General features: G+C 38.8%; 1 protein-coding gene across 3 annotated transcripts in view; it reads left to right on the forward strand.

The window, feature by feature from the left end:
* The first annotated feature begins 331 nt into the window (after positions 1 to 331).
* HOOK1 (hook microtubule tethering protein 1) overlaps positions 332 to 20,339 on the forward strand; it is a 59,687-nt gene continuing 39,679 nt past the window's right edge. Inside the window, exons 1-5 of one of the 3 annotated variants that reach the window (XM_027613439.2) lie at positions 332 to 442; positions 833 to 976; positions 8,007 to 8,092; positions 14,595 to 14,667; positions 19,858 to 19,908. In XM_027613439.2, the coding sequence (XP_027469240.2) occupies positions 914 to 976; positions 8,007 to 8,092; positions 14,595 to 14,667; positions 19,858 to 19,908 (273 nt within the window). In that variant the 5' untranslated portion in view covers positions 332 to 442; positions 833 to 913. Of the gene's footprint in view, positions 443 to 504; positions 580 to 832; positions 977 to 8,006; positions 8,093 to 14,594; positions 14,668 to 19,857; positions 19,909 to 20,339 lie in introns of those variants that run through there. The other 2 variants (XM_027613430.2, XM_027613446.2) reach the window with 2 other exon arrangements.

A 20,339-nucleotide genomic window follows, 5' to 3' on the forward strand; every position in this document is an offset into this window, starting at 1 on the left:
TTAAGCAGCTTTACGGTATTTTTCCCCCCTCAGCGAACACATTTCTTTGCCATGCCTGCAAATTAAAATGTCCTTTGCCATTGAGCGCCCAGGAGAAAATCAGCTCTCCCTATCGCGAGTGTTTTTTATTGTTGGGTAGGATCTATTTCTGAAGACATAATGGCAGCAGAGCGTGGGTCTCCACAGGTGTAGCCAGGAGCTGCCCTACCTCGAGAAAGAAGGCGCGAAGATGTCTGAGCCCGCCCTACTTACGCTTGGAGCCCGGCTGCCTCTTCTGCCCTTGGGGCTTGCGCGAAGTTCAGCCTCTACGACGCCCCGCCGCGCACGCGCGCTCCCCGCCCCCGTCCTCACCGCACCTGCCAGGTCACAAACCCCTTCCCACCCTCTCGCGCTCCCTCCCGGAGGCTGTCTTGTCTCACATTGATTGGTCGGAGCCAAGAGGGTGCGTCCAATCAGCAATCCCTCCTGCGCAACCTATCCCCGCTCTTCCCGCCCCCTGCCGCCCCGCACGCCCCTCTCGGGCACCTACTTTCCTTTGTGACTGGTGCGCGCTCTGGTCACTCAGTGCGGCGGGGAGAGGTGTGCGGGAGTGGGCGGGAGGTGGGGGGGGAGGAGAGGGAGGGGACGGGGAGGGGCGGGAGGGGGCGGGGCTCAGGTGCTGAGCCGCGCAGTCGGGCCAGACCCAGGAGGGGGCGAACAGCGGAGGGGGGCGGAGCGGGGACGGGGGCGGTGGCGAGGAGGGGGTTACGCCGGCGACGTCGGCAGCGCGAGGCTTCGCGCGTGAGCCGCGCAGGCTGGGCCTGGCTACCGAGCTTTCCCGGCCGGCGAGCAGGTCGTCGACGCCGGCTCCTGGCGGAGCGCGGGGAGGAGGGAGGTGTCGGTGTCAGCGGCATAGTCGACGGCGGCCCCGGTCATGGAAGAGACGCAGCCGCTTCCGCAGTCCGAGCTGCCGCTGTGCGACAGCCTTATCATCTGGGTGAGTACGAGAGGGCGAGGGGGGCCGAGGGGCGGAGGCGAGGTGCCCGGGGCCCCCGGTTCTCCGCAGGTGAGCCTGAGGAGTAAGCCGGGCCACCTGCGCCGCGGACTGGGTGCCTTGCCCTCCGCGTCTCCTGTCGCCCTTGACCGCGAGAGTGCCACCTGCGGGTTGCGAGGCAGGTGTGTGTGTGTTTGAGTGTTTGTATGTTTGTGTCTGGAGAGGAGGGAAGGGTAAAGGGAGCTCTGGAGGTAGGGACGGAGGAGACTCCTCTTACTCCCCTCTGATCGTGCTTCTGACAGCTGTGGCTGGAGCCAAGTGTCCATCCCCTTTACTCCTTGCTGCCCTATTTTCTCCCTCTGGGCCACCGACTCTCTCGCCTTCTGTCTGCTGAACAGCCTTCTTATACGGATCTTTGTGCCACTTGGGAGCGAAGGCCCCCTCCGAAACTCCTCTCCCACCCAAACCACTTTGCTCTGCTTGGACACAGGTGGCCAAGACGTGGTTTTGGGTCCTGGATCATGAAAGCTCCTCCAGGATCCCAGGACACCCGATTTTGTAGAAGTCATTTAGAAGGGATATTTCCACGTATTTCCTGTGTGCAGAAAAAGACATGTTGGGGGGTGGGGAGCTTGTGTTCCCCTTTTCTTGCTGCCCCCCCCCCGCCCTCCAGTGGACAGCATATTCTTTAAAGAAAAAGACTTGGCATTTTCGTTTGCACTTTGTGCGTGTTTAGGTTTTTGTTTTTGTTTTTAAAGTAGGCTCTGCGCCCAGTAGGGCCTGAACTCAGGAACCTGAGATGAAGACCTGACGCTTAACCCACTGAGCCACCCAGGTGCCCCTGTGCGTGTTAAGTATTTCTAATTAATTTGTGTTAGGTTTGGACAGGCAGAATCTGTCCCCAGTAGTCTCCTCAGTAAAATGATGTCTCACCTTTTGGAGATGCTCAGCCATCAGAGAGCTGGCATTCAGGTGTAGTTTCTAACCCTTATTGGGCAAGTTTGATGCTTAATCGTCTATCCACAAGGTGCCCATCCCCAAGCTAGTTGTTTAGTTGTGTGTAGAGGGGTGTGTGCATAATGGAATGTATACAGACTGGATCAGGAGGTGATAATTGGTTGGTGAGATTCCCTAGCAATCTCCTAATTCGAGTAATTCAAAAGAATGAGAGAAATCAGAGAAGGTTTCTGGCCACGTATGAAGTCTACTGGAAATAACCATAATTTAAAGCAGCATTTACAGCGTAGAGGTAAATAGCTTTTGTTGTAAGTGGAATCCAAGTATATAGGGTTTCTGAGTTAAAAGCAATTAGCTAACTGTTCATCTGTATTTTCATTTAAAATAAGTATTGGGATTTAGATGCTGTATTTTAAGACTGTCATGAAATAAGGCAACATTACTTTTAATGATGTGTTTTGTTAAAACAAGTGGCTAATTAAAGGGTGTATCCTAATCTGTTACTTTATTGCTCCAAACATCTGACTTAAGTAGTAAACTTAGTCTTTATGATGTCATTGACTTATATGAGGTGGTGGTGAAGTATAGGATTTTCTTGAATTGTATTGCAGTATTTTAAACTGTTATGTGACTATATCCATTCTTTGAACCAGTCTTTATTGAGTTCCTACTTTGTTCAAGGCACTGAGAAAGATACTGAGAATAATCAAAGAACTTTCCATTTTTTTGCTGGAGTGGTAGACACAGCTGTGCATTTTTACAATGAGAGGCAATATTCCTTAAAAACTGCAAAAATGGTATAGATGACAGAGAGTAATAGGTTATTTGCCTCTCTAGTTCTAAGGCTGCTGAAACACTGCAGAGAAAGTGGAATTATTGTGCAGATTGTTGCCTTTACAAATGCTGCTACAGCCAAGTCTACCTGTTCCCATAACAGGTAAATGCCCAGCCATATAAAGACTAAGAACAACCACACAGTTCCCCTCATGTTTCTCTTTGCAAACTTTTATCAGTCCCTGTTTGAGCCCCCAACTTTTCTCCCCTCAGGAGAATGACCTCCTCCTTATCTTTGGCTCTAGCTCTAGATCCCATCCGTTCTACCTCTTCTAAAACTTTGCTCTATCATTTATCCTCTTTCTGTATTTACAACTTCTTTCTCTACTTTGGCTCCTTCCTCTCAACATATTATTCAAAACTTATTCAAATCTTCCCTATCTTAAAGAGAAAGAACGAAGAGACATCACTCCCTATTAGAACCACACAGTATTTCCCCTTCCCTGTGCAAATTATTTGAGTTTTTTAATACTCATCCTTTATACTTCTTGAACTTTCATTCCCTCCTCAACCCACTGCACTTGAGTTTCTTTTCTCTAAGGCCTTCACCTCCTGGATTTGGCAAACTATTATATATTATCCTTATCTTTCTTGATGTTTCCTTTGTGAAATGATTTTCTGCCTTGGTTTCTAGGGTACCTGTCTGTTGGCTTCTCTTTACCTCTCCAGATGATTCCCAGTGAACGTTGGTATCACTTTTTTTGCCTTTGCCAGCCACTGCATTGTTGATGTCACTACACTTCCCCAAGTTTCCCCAAACTCTCCTGATGCCACACTCCCCACGCCTACTATGCTGCACTGACTTTCTATTTCTTGAGGAAGTTAAGCTGTTTTTAATACATCAGGTCTTTCTTAACTTTTCTCTTCTCTGCCTAGAATAGTCTCTTTCTAGTTCTTCTAGTAGCTGGCTTCTTTTCACCGTTCAGTTCTTGGATCTGTTGTCATCTTTCAGAATCAGTAACAGTGAATGACCTACCTGCTCCCCCCCTCCCACTCCTATCCTTTGTAACCTGTAACCTACCCACTTCCTTTGTGTCTATAACATGTAACACTTTCTGAAGTCATCCTATTTGCTCCTTGGGGTCAGAGCCCTTGTATGACCAGTTTTCTGCTCTGTCCCCAGGAACAAGAAACTGGCTGGAATCTCCAGTACAACATTGAATCAGAGTGGTGATAGTCAATATCCTTGTCTTAGTCCTGACCTCAGAGATCAGTATTTCACCCTTTAGTAGGTTCTTGTAGATACCAGGGATGAACTTCTAACTATTATAGAGGATTGATGGATTTCAACAAGTAGAAATCAAGGGAAATGAATTTCTAAACACAGGGAAGAACCCCTGGTGGTAATGTAAGTGGTCTCCTTTGGCAGTAGATCAAAAAGAAGTAGTGGAATACACATCTTGTCATGATATCTCTCATCTCTTAATGTGCTTCCTACCGTATTGAGTAATGTTACATGTTGAGGGGAAGTAGTAGGAGATGTAAGATTAAAAAGTTATGATGGCGTTAAATCATGGAGGTGAGAACCAGTTGGTAGTAGACTATGTTCTTTCAGCACTAGACTGTTCTGGGACAGTAGAAGCAACACTAACAGAATTTGAGAAGTCATAAAGAAAAGCTGGCTAGTAAAGAGATGCCTTTTTTGGCAGTTATTAAGTTATATTTTATAATATGGAACTCATCTTAAAATAATTCTTAGAAATGTTATACTGCTACTCAGCAAAAAAAAACTCAGGGCTGGAGGATAAATTTGGGCACCATTTACAAGGTAGAGGGAGTATTTAAGAGTTTTAAGTATTCATATGAAGATAACTTTAATTCTGCCTCTCAGTTCTGTGACATTTGGAAATTTAAAATTTTTGGACTTTGATTTCACCAATAAAATGAGAGTTGAACCATATTTATTTTAATGGCTTTCTTAGTTCTTGTGTTTTTTGACTTTGAAAAGCAGGTGAAGGAAAAACTCATGCCAAATATATGCCCAAATTAACAAAAAATATTAAAGGCTGAATCATTTTTATGAAAACCATGAAACTCAAAACAATAATCTTCTTTCTGAAATGAGCATTTGGAGGAAGAGAGTATGAGAATAGAGCTGACCCAAAGTTGAGTTTTCATTGGTTGTCAGTAGTGAAAATCCTTGTTTTTTCCCTGATTTTGGTGACATTTACATTGAAGCAATTCAGGAACAACATTTCCACAGTTCTGATTATTTGCTTTATTTAAAGATAAAGAAGAAACTAAGATGGTTATTTGCCAGAACACTGTGGTTACTGATAGAAGCCCTGTCTGTCCCTTTTGGGCCACTCACTAAAAGACTTTAGCTTCTTCACCTCTCTGAAGAATACTATGAGAGGAGACACTTTTCCTTCATCCCTCTGTTTTGGCCTCCTTACCCATACCAAGCTTTTTTAATTTATTCACTCTTCTTGGTTATAAAGCCTTTCTATTTGGCCAAATGAATTTATATTCTATGTTATCTAATTTATTTTGCAACTAGTTGAACTTTCAGGAGACTCCAATTTCCATGTCTGTAGAAAGGAAAAAATGATCTTAATCTGGACGTGGTGGGCAACAAGGCAACTACTACTACTTTTACGTATTTCTGTACTATTTTCCTTGGTATTCTGTGCTTCCGAAATCATCCTTTTTAGATAACTAACCACATCCATTTTGTAAAAAGTTAATGAAGCAAAGTGTCAGTAGGAAGGGTTGAAAAGTGAGAGCCACATTTTACCTGAAAGTATATGATTGTCTTCTTTTTATTTATTTTTTATTTTTTAAAGATTTTATTTATTTATTTGACAGAGAGAGACAGCGAGAGAGGGAACACAAGCAGGGGGAGTGGGAGAGGGAGAAGCAGGCTTCCCGCCGAGCAGGGAGTCTGATGCGGGGCTCGATCCCAGGACCCTGGGATCATGACCTGAGCCGAAAGCAGATGCTTAACGACTGAGCCACCCAGGCACCCCATGATTGTCTTCTTTTTAAAGATGCCCTGGGGTTTTTCTTCCCTGTACATCCACTTAATTGCAAAATCCTTATTATTTTATATTTTAAATTCCATCAATTCCTTTTGTCTTCTTAGTTAGCATTACCTTAATTAGCTCTAAGCCATCCATTTTATCAACAAGACCATTGCAGGAACCTTCTAACCGACTCAGGTGTAAAATTACTCTGTTCCTTTCTCTGTCACTATTGCTGCTATTCAAAATATGCTAAAGGTGTCACTCTCTTCCTTACTACTACTCTTCAGTGATTCATCATCACCCAAAACGATGGTTCTAAAAAACTGATGTGCATAACAATCTCTTAGGGATTTTCTGGTTTAATATGTCTAGAGATTCTGATACTTATTGTTCTTCCACCCCAAACTTTGAGAAACCCTGAATCATAGTTAATTGCTAACAGCTGTTGAGCTTGTATCATGTGCCAGGTGCTGATCTAAATTTGCTATGTTTCCTGATTCATTTAATTCTCACAACCATCTTTTGAGGTAGAAACGGTTCTACTGTTTCCTATTATAAGGATGATACCATCAAGGGTAAGTCCAGGCTTGTCATGGCCTCCAGAGTCCTGACCCATGTCTGTTTTCTTACCCCACCCCCCTTGGTTGTCACCACTTCTCTTTCCTCTTTGCACTGGAAATCCAGTAATACTGAACTGTATGCTGCGTAAAAATACCATTTCTTTTCATGTATTTGTGCTCTTATAATGTTTCTATTTCCTGAAGCTTCCTTTTCTTGGCCCTTTCTTTACTCAAGACCTTCTGTTCAGGAATCATCTCGAAGAAGTCTTTCCTAAATACAAGCCCTAATTAAATTAGTTAACTCCCATCTATTTCAGAACAGTTTGTGCATAATGTAGTCATAAGACTGGGAATGGCATTTTCTAGAAATAATTTATGTCTTTTTCTCCTCTCCTTAACTCTTGACTCAGACTGCTTGAGGGTACAAAACTGGTGATTTTCCTTTGTAACCCCATCGTATAGTACAATGCCCACATAGAGTAAGGAGCTCAGTAAAGTATCTTTGTGTGTATACTTTGAAAGTAACTATGTCTAGATTTATTTGTCTGTGTCATCCTTCTATGTTGTATTAGGATAATGGAGATAGATTTGTAGAATCTCAAAATGAACAATCACTAAAAGTGAATCATGGGGAGAGAATTGTATCAGATTAAGATAGTTAAGTGGTAAACTAAAGAATAATAATTGAATAGTAAAGGGGATGATTATGTATAGGAAAAGAGAATCATAGTGTATTTAATTTAAGATCATTATGGATTCAGGTGAGATTTCTAGGAAGTATATGAACCATTGTAGCTCTGTTGTAATTTGCTTTTCAAAAATTCTTCTGTCTTGTATTTGCTTATTAGAAAAAGATGCCACAGTTCCACTTCTCTCTCTCTCTCTTTTTAAGATTTATTTATTTATTGGGGGGGCAGAAGGAGAGAGAGAGAGAGTTAAGCAGATGCTGCACTGAGCGCGGAGCCCGATACAGGGCTTGGTCTCACAGCCCAGAGATCACGACCTGAACCAAAACAGGAGTCGCACACCTAACCGACTGTGCCACCCAGGCAACCCCACTTCTCTTTTTAATAGGTACATGAATGTTTAACAAATACAGATTTGAAAAGAGTAATATCTAAAGCCAAAGTAGATAGAAACAACTTGATGTGATGGGTGGGCCCTGGACCATTCATGCCCTGAGACTAATTGTTAGATGGCAGGCTAAGACCCTGCCTTATTTCAGAGCTCACTGGTCAATTAAGTAGCTTTAGACTTGACATTTCTAGCCTTTGTTGTCCTACCACATGATGTGAATGAAGTTTTAATTTGAAATAATAGGTTTTCCTAAAGCTTTTTCTGATGTTATTCTAAAAATGAACACAGTGCTGTCTATCTTAAGAGCATTACATGCGGCTTTCAGAAATTCTGAAGTACTTCATACATTACGTCAGTGTATTTAACTATTTTAGGTATGATTATTCATGATTTTATGTATTAAGTGTTTACTTTTATAAAAATATTACATAGCCATAGAAACTTATTAATATAGTTTTGTTGGTTTGGCACGGTCTGAATTTAAACAAAACAGGACAATTTTTAGCTTGGTGATGTTCGTTCGTGTGTGTGTGTGTGTGTGTGTGTGTGTGTGTGTGTGTGTGTGTGTTTGGGGGGGTTGGTAACACTACCCTGTAAGTATAAAGAGGCAGTAAAGTCATCTGCTCTATGTCATTTTAGCTGCAGACATTCAATACTGATGCACCTTGTCAGGATGTCGCACAGCTGACTAGCGGAGTTGCCATGGCACAAGTTCTTCATCAAATGTAAGTAGTGGTCTAGACTGATTTTGAAAGAATTGTAAACCCTTACCAAGGAAGAAAGCTTAGACTCATATTCTAAAAGTCACTGAAACTGTATCCTGTGACGTCCTGACAGCCATATGGTACCAAGGCACTATTGCATCTGGGGAACAAAAAAGTTTACCACTTGATTATTCCTCGCTTATTCACAGAGATAGATCTTAACTAAATGAGCAAACAGGATTCTTATCTATTTAAGAGATTTTAATTTTAAGTTTGTTCTGGTCACATTCACAAGTTAGAGTAACTGGAAAAGAAACAGTTTAAATGAACGGTATAATTGTTTATAACGTTTTTTCCCCCAGTTATATTACTGTCATTGGAAGGTATCAATGCATGGAGATTATTACTTTAGAGATAACTGAAATATAAATACTGGATTTGGAAAAATATTAAATTTTAAAATCTACATTTGAATTACACGTAGAACTTCTATAACTCCACTAATAATGAAATGAAGTATAAAAGAAATTTGAAGTCACAAATATTGGGAAATCTTAACTAATAATTCTGTTTGGGTTAGACCCATTAGGTATAATTATATAGTATCAAAAGCTCCTAAATCCATTATTTCCCAATTTTTGCCAAACATTGTGTAAGGATTATGATTATAACATCTACAATATGAGCTCTACCCTTAGTAGGAACAAATGGAGCCAATTTATTAGTTGATAGTCATATTGATTTTGTATTTGCTTACTTTTATGATAATAATTCTTCAATGAGACCAGAATCCTACCTCTGCCACTTATTTTATAGCCAGAGATTGTTTATTTAACTATTGCCATCATTTTGTCAAGGTTTGTTGTGATTGACGTTGAAAACCCTGTAGATGGATTTGCCAAAATTCCTTCTCACCCTCAGACAACTTAAAATGTCAAAATTCTGGTTACTTGTCATCTTCAACATGATGTAATTTGAATAGACAGATTTTATGGTTAACTCAAGATTAACACGTTAAGAGACAAACTTAACATGTTAACATTTTTTTTGGTAGTCTTCTAAAATACGCCTTCCCTCTCCTGTTTTCTTAAAATGGTTCTTAAACATTTTTTTATTTATACCCTGTTTAGTTTCAAAGTGATTTCATTGGTCAGAAGCAAGCATTCTCGATATTGATTTGGGAAAAGTCCTCATTGTTTTTTGTCGTTAGAATGTATGCCTTGCCTTTTCTCATTGCCATATGTTGTGGGTATTGGTGTGGATGCAGCTACATTGTAGTTGGTATGGATTGTAAGGCTGGTATGCGTTCATTAATTCAACAGTGCCATCCAAGGCTCTTATTTATATGTGTTGTGGTAGCTCTGGTAGCTTTTATACTATAACACAATGGATGATACCTGTTTTTACCATGATGTGATACAAGGATACAAAATTAACTCCCTGTACTTTAGCACTGTACCTGATGTTTAGAGTAGGGCCAATTCAAATTTAGCTCAACTCTACCCTTTATCACCAACTTATTTTCCATAATCTGTTGGATTCTGCTGTCACTGCTGATCCTCTGTCTCTCTGATTTTCCTCTTCTTTTTTGTTTTCTTTTTTGTCTCTTACTGTCTTCTAATACTTTTCTGCAAGAATAATATAATAGCTAACCAATCAGAAAGCTCTCTTTCTTCATAAAACATAAGACTGACTAAAATTGGATCGAAACCTCTTTTTTGCTTTGCCTGTTTTTGCATGTACTTAGCTATCTAAGCCTCCTTATCATCTAAGGATTATTTAAAATTAATTTTTCTTTTTGAATCCCTTTCTTGTTTTGTAGCTTTCCAGAGGTCTGGATTTGTCAGTGAAACTTAGAAGCATACATTTTTTTCCTAGTTGGATCAGTATATCATATTCCTGCTAAAAGAGCACATTTTACCATAATTCTTTGAACACTTCAAAGCACTTTGTATACGTTACAGTCTATTATGTACTGCATTGATTGCTATTGTGACTCATATCAAATCACATCAGAGTTGTTACTGAAGATGAAAAGGGAAATTTTGCTTTCTAAGGAAGTAGTAAAATTAAATGAATAAGTCTTTTATTATTTACCTGGGGCAAATATGTTAAAGAATAAGATCGTAAAAATCAATGCCCAGGGCACCTGGGTGGTGCACTTGGTTAAGTGTCTAACTCTTGGTTTCAGTTCGGGTCCTGATCTCAGGGTTGTGAGATCCAGCCCCACATTAGGCTCCGCACTCAGCATGGGATCTGTTTAAGATTCTCTCTCCCTCTCTGCCCCTACTCCCCTCCTCACAGCCCTGTGCTCACTTACTCTCTCTAAAAAATAAATAAATCAATCTTCAAAAAAAAGAAAATCAGTGCCCAAAGCGTATAACTTAGACATGGGGAGTCACGGACTTATTGTTAGGGTTCTGCAAGTTCCTAATTATTATCTCTGGTCTGAATACATACTATATATATATGTATTTTTAAAATATATGTAGATATTTAAAAAACGGGGAAAAATTATAACTACAACTGCATTGGTTTCCTAGGGTTTCCATAACAAAGTACCACAGAGTGGATGGCTTAAAACAACAAAAATTTGTTGTCATAATTCTGGAGGCTAGAAGTCCTAAATCAATGTATTGGCTGGGCCATCTTCTCTCCAAAGCCTATAGGAGAGGATCATTCCTTCTTCCAGCTTCTGGTGCCCCCGCCCCAGCAAAGCTCCAATCTCTGTCTCTTCTCCATGTGGCTGTCTTCCCTCTCTGTCTGTATGTCCTCTCCTCTTCTTAGAAGGACACCAGTCATATTGGATTAGGGCCTACCCTAATTTAGTTTGACCTCATCTTAATTTGATTACATCTGCAGTGACCCTATTCCCAAATAAGGTCACATTCACAGGTATCAAGGGTTAGGAGATGAACATATCTTTTTGGAGACACAGTTCAACCCACTACAACTGTAAATATAATTTACATGTGACTTCCCCTAAAAGAAGGGCTTAATTTGGCCATTTTAAACAACAGGTAACTTCTCTGCTTGTTTCTTTTGCCTTTGACTAGACATTTTTGCTAAAGGAAAAAGAGTGAGACCAAGAATATAGAAACCCAGAGACCTCAAGTACCATGTACTTATTTGTTCATTCATTCAGCAGATATTCGAGCATTTGAATGATAAATCATTATAGCCAACATCTGAATATTTACTAAACCATAAAACATTGTTATATACCCTACACATATGTTATTTCATTTGGTTCTTACTGTTCTGTGAGGTAGATATTCCTCAATCTATACATGAAGCAGAGGTTAAAGTCAAATAATGAGTTAATTACTTGAAAGCCCGGATTTGCATAGCTTTGGCCTGACTCTAACACCAGTGCTTGCAGTCAACTGTAATCATTGAAATCTAGTATCTTGAACCTCTCCTGATAGATTTTTACTTTGGGGTCTTAATACATAGAAGGCCAGATGCACATGCTCAAAGTACAGATCACAATCTGATGTGTTAAGCAGGTAAGCCTTTTGATTATTCAAGAAGAAGAGTGTCAGGGTGTCTGTTGAAGCAAAACAACTATGTTGTGTATAGTAACCTGTAGGTGTTAATTACTGCCTGTATTTAGTTGGTAAAACTGTTGAAGACAAACACCATGGGTGGAGTTAAAAAATAATTTTATACTGATTCTTACCTCTTTTTAGAAAATAGTTTATCCATATTTTCCTTTCTCAGTCTTATGTCCCCTAATTTGGTGTCCCTTGAGTTTCACTGAAGTTATGGGAAATATGAGAAAAGGAGTTAATTGTTAGAGCCAAGAGTCTAGTTGAGACATGTAGATGTGACAGTGCAAAAAAATAAAAGAAGGATATGTCCAGAGAGTTAGGAGGTTGCATATCAAGTTTAATATTGGGAAAGATTGGCTGCCATTACAATTGTTTAAGAAGGATGAATTGTTTATAAGAAAAGAAAGCAGGAGATATATTTTTATGGAGAAGTTAGAAAGGATTTCTCAGGGTATTATAGACTGAATGTTTGTATCCATTCCAAATGTATATGTTGAAGCCCTAACCCCCAGTGTAGCTATATTGGAGATGGGGCCTCTGAAAAATAATTAAGGTTAAATAAGGTCATAAGAGTGGGGCCCTGATCTGATAGGATTATGATCCTTAGAGACATTAGAGAGCTCACTCGAGCATACCGAGAAGAGGTCATGTGATCACACAGTGAGATGGCAGCCACCTACAAGCTTAGAGGAGAGACCTGAGAGTGAAACCTACTTTGCCAGCATCTTGATCTTGAACTTCCAGCTTCCGGAACTGTGGGATATAAATTTCGGTTGTGTAAGCCACCCAGTTTGTGGTCTTTTGTTATAGAAGTTTGAGCAGACTAAGACACAGGGCTGGAGTTGATTTGGAGTAGAAAGACAGACAAGGAGGAACACAAGATAAAAGGAGCAAAGCTAGAAGAGGTTATGTTGAGATCCATTTTCTAGAGGTAATTAAAGAATCATATATCAAGATATCTTTAGGGTCAGTTAGAAGACTGGTTTAGTAGTCAGTTGTTCTCCAGAGGAATAGAATCAATAAGACGTGGGCATATACAATAGGATGTGTACACATACACCGTGGGGAGAGAGGTTTGTTTTTAGGAATTGGCTCACGTGATTGTGGAGGCCGGCAAGTTCAAAATTCACAGGTCAGGCCTGCAGGCCAGAGATTTAGAGAAGAGCTGATGTTGTAACTAGAGTCCACAGACAATCTGTTGGCAGAGTTCACTCTTTCTTGAGGGAGGTTATTCTTTTTCTTCAGCTGATTGGATGAAGTCCACCCACGTTATCAAGGGTAATGTGTTTTATTTAAAGTCCACTGATGTGAATGATAATCTTATCTAAAAAATACTTTCATAGCCACATCCAAGCATGTTTGAGAAACAAATAACCTAGCCAAGGTGATACATAAAAGTAACCATCACAACTGGTTTACCTATTTTACTTAATCTGATGTCAAAAGAAAGTGAATTTGCTTTGATACAGTTTTGACTCGTTACTAAATGGATCAGACTTTTTAGGTAAATACTTGGTTAGAAATATACCATTTATACATCTAGCCAAATTATTTTGGTAATTGTAGCCTTAGCATCTGGGAAAGGTTGAATAAAATTAACATTAATTCACTCAGAAGAAAATGGCTACAGATTCCACATAGATGAATTAGAAATGGCTAAGTCATTTTTGGTTACCCCAGTCAGAAGTGGTATCTTCTATATTAGAGCATCTGAGGCAGAATGATTTCTGAAAAGCTAAGCACTGTGTTCTAGTTTCAGCTTTACATTTTTAACTTCAGGCCTTGGAAAAGAATCCCTTTGATTTCTGCCCTCACTTTTTTTTTTTTTTTAAAGATTTTATTTATTTGGCAGAGAGAGAGGAGGAGAGAGCACAAGTAGGCAGAGCGAGAGGGAGAAGCAGACTCCCCACTGAGCAAGGAGCCCAAAGTGGGGCTCGATCCCAGGACCCTGGGATCCTGACCTGAGCCTAAGGCAGACGCTTCACCGACTGAGCCACCCAGGCACCCCTCTTACCTCACTTTTGTTGGCTTATGTGTAAAGTAAAAATTTAGATGAGACTTTGAAGACCTCCGCTAGTACTATTATTCTGTTAGTTTGTAGTGTTTGTTTAACGATTACAGCATTTCTCACATTCTCCTTTGAGTATGTTTTTATGCTCTTTTCTTTCCCACTTTAATAGTTATTTCCCTAAGAGTCATGTAGTAGATTATTCATCTTCATATTAATCTTGCTCAATTCCTTACTCAGAGCAAGCATCCAAATATTTGTTTAGAATATGTACGATCTATTAACACAGTTCACTATAGTCAAATGTTATTCTTTGAAACCTAAAAAATAGATATAGCAATTCTTTGTCTTGGCCTTCCATATTAATATGACTTAACTTTACAAGTTTAAAACTAAGTTTGTCCTTGTAGACTTCTCGTTACACTCATTCTACTCAATTACAATCAAATAGATTTATTTTGGGCTTTGCCATGTACTAGTGTCACTTTGGGAAAATCACTTATCTTCTCTCATCCTCAGTTCCCTGAAGAGTAAGATGGAGGATAATCATAATCAATCCTTTGCCAATTACTATGATACCGAAATGTTGCACTATGGAAAAACAGCAAGCACAGTGCTTGATACAGAGTAGACACATTAAAATGTTAGTTTTCTTCTTTTTTTTTTTCCTCCTTTAGGATTGGGACTTTTACATCTTCCTGCTACCAGAGTATCTAGTATGAGATACTTAGTAAATGTTTATTAAATTGAAGATGTTAATGAATTAAGTAATTTATTATGAGAAATTACAAAAGAAATCCTTAGGAATTACTAAAAATTCAGTGGGTTCATTTAAATATTTACTACTCTTATTAAGGGCAGGCTTTAGGATATAAAATATTGATAAAATATATTGATTTAATTTGATGATTTCTGTGTAACAAAAACATCTTAATGTTTTTCATTTGTATTTTTGTTTCAGTGATGTAGCTTGGTTCAATGAATCTTGGTTAAGCCGAATTAAAGAGGATATTGGTGACAACTGGAGAATAAAGGTATACAGAATAAGTAGTAGAAGCACTTAATCCAAACAGTGATTTTAAAATTAACACTAAACTCAATTAAATCATTTTTTAGAATTAAGGGTGCATTTTATTGTGTACAGTTTGTTATGTATGTTCTTATGTAACTACCATCATAATTAGATGTGGAACATTTCCATTAACCCAAAACATGCACTTACATGCCTCTTCCCAGTTAATCCCCACTCCTTGCTTGGCCCCATGGATCTGCTTTCTGTCACTGTAGATTTTTAGAGTTTCATATAAATGGAATCAGACGTTATATACTCTGTTACTCTTTGTGTCTGGCATTTTTCATTCACTGTGATGTTTTTGAGATTCATCCATGTTGCCTGTATTAATTCTTTCTTTTTTTTTTTCCCTGAGTAGTGTTTCATTACATTGATACACCATAATTTGCTTACCATTCACCTGTTGATGGATATTGGAATTGTTTCTGTGTTTACCTACTTTGGGTACAATTGCAGTGACATATATCTAATTTTTCTTGGGTAAATTCCTGAATGTGATTGTATCCCATTGTGTAGGTATATATTTAACCTTCTAAGAAACTACCAGACTGATTTTCCATTTCTTCTTAGGTCAGTTTTGTTGTGTCTTGTAGGGCATTTGTGTGTATCATTTAGGTTACCCAATTTGTTGGCATACAATTGTTCTTGACTGGGTTTCATTTAGGTTATCCAATTTGTTGGCATATAGTTGTTCTTAATTGTTTTGCTAAAAATATGTTGATGACTCTGATCTTTAGTGATGTATCCTCTTTCTCTGCTGATGTTGGCATTTTATGTCTTTTCTTTTTTTCTTGATAAGTTTGGCTTGACATTTATCAAGTTTATTGGTTTCTTTTTAAGAACTTGCTTTTGTTTTCTATTTTATAGATTTCCTCTCTATTATTTCCTTTCCTCTACTTAACATATTCTCTTCTTTTTCTTGTGTCTTAAAGTGGAAAATTAAATCATAAGTTTTAGGTCTTTTATTTTCCTAATATTAAACATTGCCTTACACATCCCACACATTTTGACATACTGTGTTCCTATTTTCATTCAGTTCAAAATATTCATTCATTTCCCATGTGGTTTCTTTTGACCCACAGGTAGATTAGAAATAGGCAAGACTGTTAAATCACAGATCTGTACCTCTGAAACAAATAATACAATATATGTTAAAAAAAAAAAAAAGAAGAAGATAGCAGGAAGGGAAGAATGAAGGGGGGGAAATCGGAGGGGGAGACAAACCATGAAAGACAATGGACTCTGAAAAACAAACTGAGGGTTACAGAAGGGAGGGGCGTGGGGGGATGGGTTAGCCTGGTCACGGGTATTAAAGAGGGCATGTTCTGCATGGAGCACTGGGTGTTATGCACAAACAATGAATCATGGAACACTGCATCAAAAACTAATGATGTAATGTATGGTGATTAACATAACAATAAAAAATTTTAAAAAAGAAATAGGTATTTCAAATTGTAAATATTTGAGGATTTTTAAGGTACCTTTCTTGTATTTATTGATTTCTAATTTAATTCCATTTTTGTTTGAGAACATAACTCTGTATTGAGAAATTCTTTTACATTTATTGAGACTTATTTTATGACCTAACATATGGTCTGTCTTGGTGAATGTTCTATGTACACCTGAAAACAACATGTATTCTGCAGATGGATTATATCAAATGTATTGATAGTACTATTGCATCTTTTATATCTTTATTGATTTTCTGTCTGATTATTCTATCAGTTATGGAAGAGGAGTGCTTAAATCTCTAACAGTGATTGTGGATTTGTTGATTTCTCTCAGTTCTGGTTAACTTTTAAATCATGTAATTTGAATTCTGTTATTAAGTTTATATACATCAGTTTTTAAACGTCTTCTTGATGAATGATTCTATTTATCATTATGAAAGGCCTTTTGTTATCCCCGGCAGTCATTAAAGTAACCACTCCAGTTTTATGATTATTTTTTGCTTTAGTATATCTTTTTTTATTCTTTTAATCTGTCTTCATATTAGGTCTTTCATGGAGACACCTAACAGTTGAGTCTTCCTTTTTTTAATCTAGAGACCATCTCTTTATTTTGTTCTTTAAGAAAAAAAAGAAACTCTTCCGTTTCTGTTCTTTTTTTAATAAAGATTTTATTTATTTATTTGAGAGAGAGAATGAGAGAGAGAGAGAGCACATGAGAGGAGGGAGGGTCAGAGGGAGAAGCAGACTCCCCGCCGAGCAGGGAGCCTGATGCGGGACTCGATCCTGGAACTCCAGGATCATGACCCGAGCCGAAGGCAGTCGCCCAACCAACTGAGCCACCCAGACGCCCTTCCATTTCTGTTCTTATATTCCTGTTTTCATTTAAATCCGTGAACAAATTGAAGCTAACAGTTTTAACATTATTGTCTTCTTCTTTCATCTCTCATTTCTTGGCCCATTTCTATTGACTGAATTTTCTCCTGATTATGATCCACATTTTCCCGCTTCTTCACATATGTAGTAGTTTTTTATTGGATGTTAGACAGTATGAATTTCATTGTTGAGTGCTGGATTTTTTGTTTTCCTTTAAAGAGTGTTGGACTTTGTTCTTGCAGGCAGTTAAGATACTTGTGAATCAGTTTGATCCTTCCAAAGCTTTGGGGGTTAGGAGATAGATCTGGAATTATTTTTCCTCTAGGGCTAGGTTAGACCATTACTAAGGAGTGACCTTTTCAGGGTCTTTAGTGACTGCTTGTCGATGCAGATAGTCTCTTCACTCTGGCTGGTGGGAATTTCAACAATTTCTGGCCATGTGTAAGCTCTGGGAATTGTTCAGCTTAAAGCTCCTTGGATTGTTTTTTCCTTGGAAGTTATTTTTTTTTAAAGATTTTATTTATTTATTTATTTGTTTGTTTGTTTATTTATTTGACAGAGACAGACACAGCAAGAGAGGGAACACAAGCAGGGGGAGTGGGAGAGGGAGAAGCAGGCTTCCCGCGGAGCAGGGAACCCAAGGTGGGGCTCGATCCCAGGACCCTGGGATATGACCTGAGCCGAAGGCAGGCGCTTAAGGACTGAGCCACGCAGGCGCTCCGGAAGTTATTTTTGACTGGGGGAGAAAAAAAGGTGAAATTATTTTTGTTTAATCTCAGTGAGTTTCACCCATGCACATGCAAATTGGTATTCAGCTGAAAGTGACAAACCACTGTGCAGATTTCTGAAACATTTTCTAACTGTAGGGCTCACCTCTTTGCCCTGCAAATTCTAACTCCCTTGACCTTCCTGAACTTCTGATGTCTATCTCCTCAACTCAGTGAGAACATCAGGCTTTGTTTAGTTTCTACCACTTTATTTCATGGAATGAAAATTGCCTCCAGAGAGAAATCTTGGACTAGAGCTGGGCTCATCTTTTTTTGTTTTCCTCCTCCATATTGTCCAGTGGCTAAAGCTTGGAAAACGTTGTTCCTTGAATTTTGTCCTATTGTCTGTTGTTTGTGGCAGGAGAATAAATAGAAACCCTATTACCCACTTGTGACTGGAGGTTGACATGCTCATAGCTAAATCTTTGAAGTTGGTACTTCATTACAGCTCACTTTATTTTTTTTTAATTTTTTTATTGTTATGTTAATCACCATATATTACATCATTAGTTTTTGATGTAGTGTTCCATGATTCATTGTTTGTTCATAACACCCAGTGCTCCATGCAGAATGTGCCCTCTTTAATACCAATCACCAGGCTAACCCATCCCCCTACCCTCCTCCCCTCTAGAACCCTCAGTTTGTTTTTCAGAGTCCATCATCTCTCATGGTTCGTCTCCCCCTCTGACTTACTCCCCTTCATTCTTCCTCTCCTGTTATCTTCTTCTTTTTCTTTTTTCTTAAAATATGTTGCGTTATTTGTTTAAGAAGTACAGATCTGCGATTCAACAGTCTTGCACAATTCACAGCACTCACCGTAGCACATACCCTCCCCAATGTCTATCACCCAGCCACCCCATCCCTCCCACCCCCAACCACTCCAGTAACACTCAGTTTGTTTCCTGAGATTAAGAATTCCTCGTATCAGTGAGGTCATATGATACATGTCTTTCTCTCATTGACTTATTTCACTAAGCATAAGACCCTCCAGTTCCATGCACGTTGTTGCAAATGGCAAGATCTCATTCCTTTTGATGGCTGCATAATATTCCATTGTGTATATATACCACATCTTCTTTATCCATTCATCTGTCGATGGACATCTTGGCTCTTTCCACAGTTTGGCTATTGTGGACATTGCTGCTATAAACATTGGGGTGCACGTACCCCTTCGGGTCCCTACATTTGTATCTTTGTGATAAATACCCAGTAGTGCAATTGCTGGATCGAACGGTAGCTCTAATTTCAACTGTTTGAGGAACCTCCATACTGTTTTCCAGAGTGGTTGCACCAGCTTGCATTCCCACCAACAGTGTAGGAGGGTTCCCCTTTCTCCACATCCCCGCCAACATCTGTCGTTCCCTGACTTGTTCATTTTAGCCATTCTGACGGGTGTGAGGTGGTATCTCATTGAGGTTTTGATTTGGATTTCCCTGATGCTGAGCGATGTTGAGCACTTTTTCATGTGCCTGTGGGCCATTTGGATGTCTTCTTTGGAAAAATGTCTGTTCATGTCTTCTGCCCATTTCTTGATTGGATTATTTGTTCTTTGGGTGTTGAGTTGGTAAGTTCTTTATAGATTTTGGATACTAGCCCTTTATTTGATTCATTACAGCTCACTTTAAATAGAACCAGTCAGGGCACCTGGGTGGCTCAGTCGTTAAGGATCTGTTTTCGGCTCAGGTCGTGATCCCAGGGTCCTGGGATCAACCCCGCATCGGGCTCCCTGCTCCATGGGAAGCCTGCTTCTCCCTCTCCCACTCTTCCTGCTTGTGTTCCCTCTCTCGCTGTCAAATAAATAAATAAAATCTTTAATAAATAAATAAATAGAACCACTCTGGTTAATCTATGTAAGCATGAAGATACTTTTAATCAAACTCTAATTAAAGCTTTCATGTTTAAAAAATATCATATACTTGTATTTATAAAACTCTAATATATTTTTTTTGTTGTAATTTTTATGAGGCCAGAGTTTTTATTGTCTTTCACCTTGGCATAAATTTTCTTTCATTGCTAATTCGAAATAATTTATTGAACTGTTATTCTTTTTTTCCCCATTAGGCTAGTAATTTAAAGAAGGTACTTCAAGGAATTATGAGTTATTACAGTGAGGTATGAAAAACATCTGACTTTGTTTAAATATAAAATCCTATATGATATTTATATTGACACCAAAAAATAACCTGGATTTTTGTTTATAACATCTTACTAAAATGTAATTCATAATTAGAATGTATTTTTTTTTGCCATTTTCAGAACACTCAAATTTTGTGAACATGAACAGGCTTAAATGTAATATATTGATTTGTAAAATAATGTTGCTTCTATATTGATACTCTTGAAATTTGTTATTTCCTCCAAGAGAATTACCATCATCTCTAAATGATTTGATTTTATGCAATGCTATAAAGTAGACTTTATAATTAAATTGAAGTATTTCCTATGTAAAGTATTATTTTGACCTTCTCAGTGCAAACAGCAACAAAGGTATACTGTGAAATTATGCTTTTGTGCAAGTAAATTGGGGAAAAAAGCAAAATGAA

The sequence above is a fragment of the Zalophus californianus genome, chromosome 4 (genome assembly GCF_009762305.2).
Source record: "Zalophus californianus isolate mZalCal1 chromosome 4, mZalCal1.pri.v2, whole genome shotgun sequence".
Classification (NCBI taxonomy): domain Eukaryota; kingdom Metazoa; phylum Chordata; class Mammalia; order Carnivora; family Otariidae; genus Zalophus; species Zalophus californianus.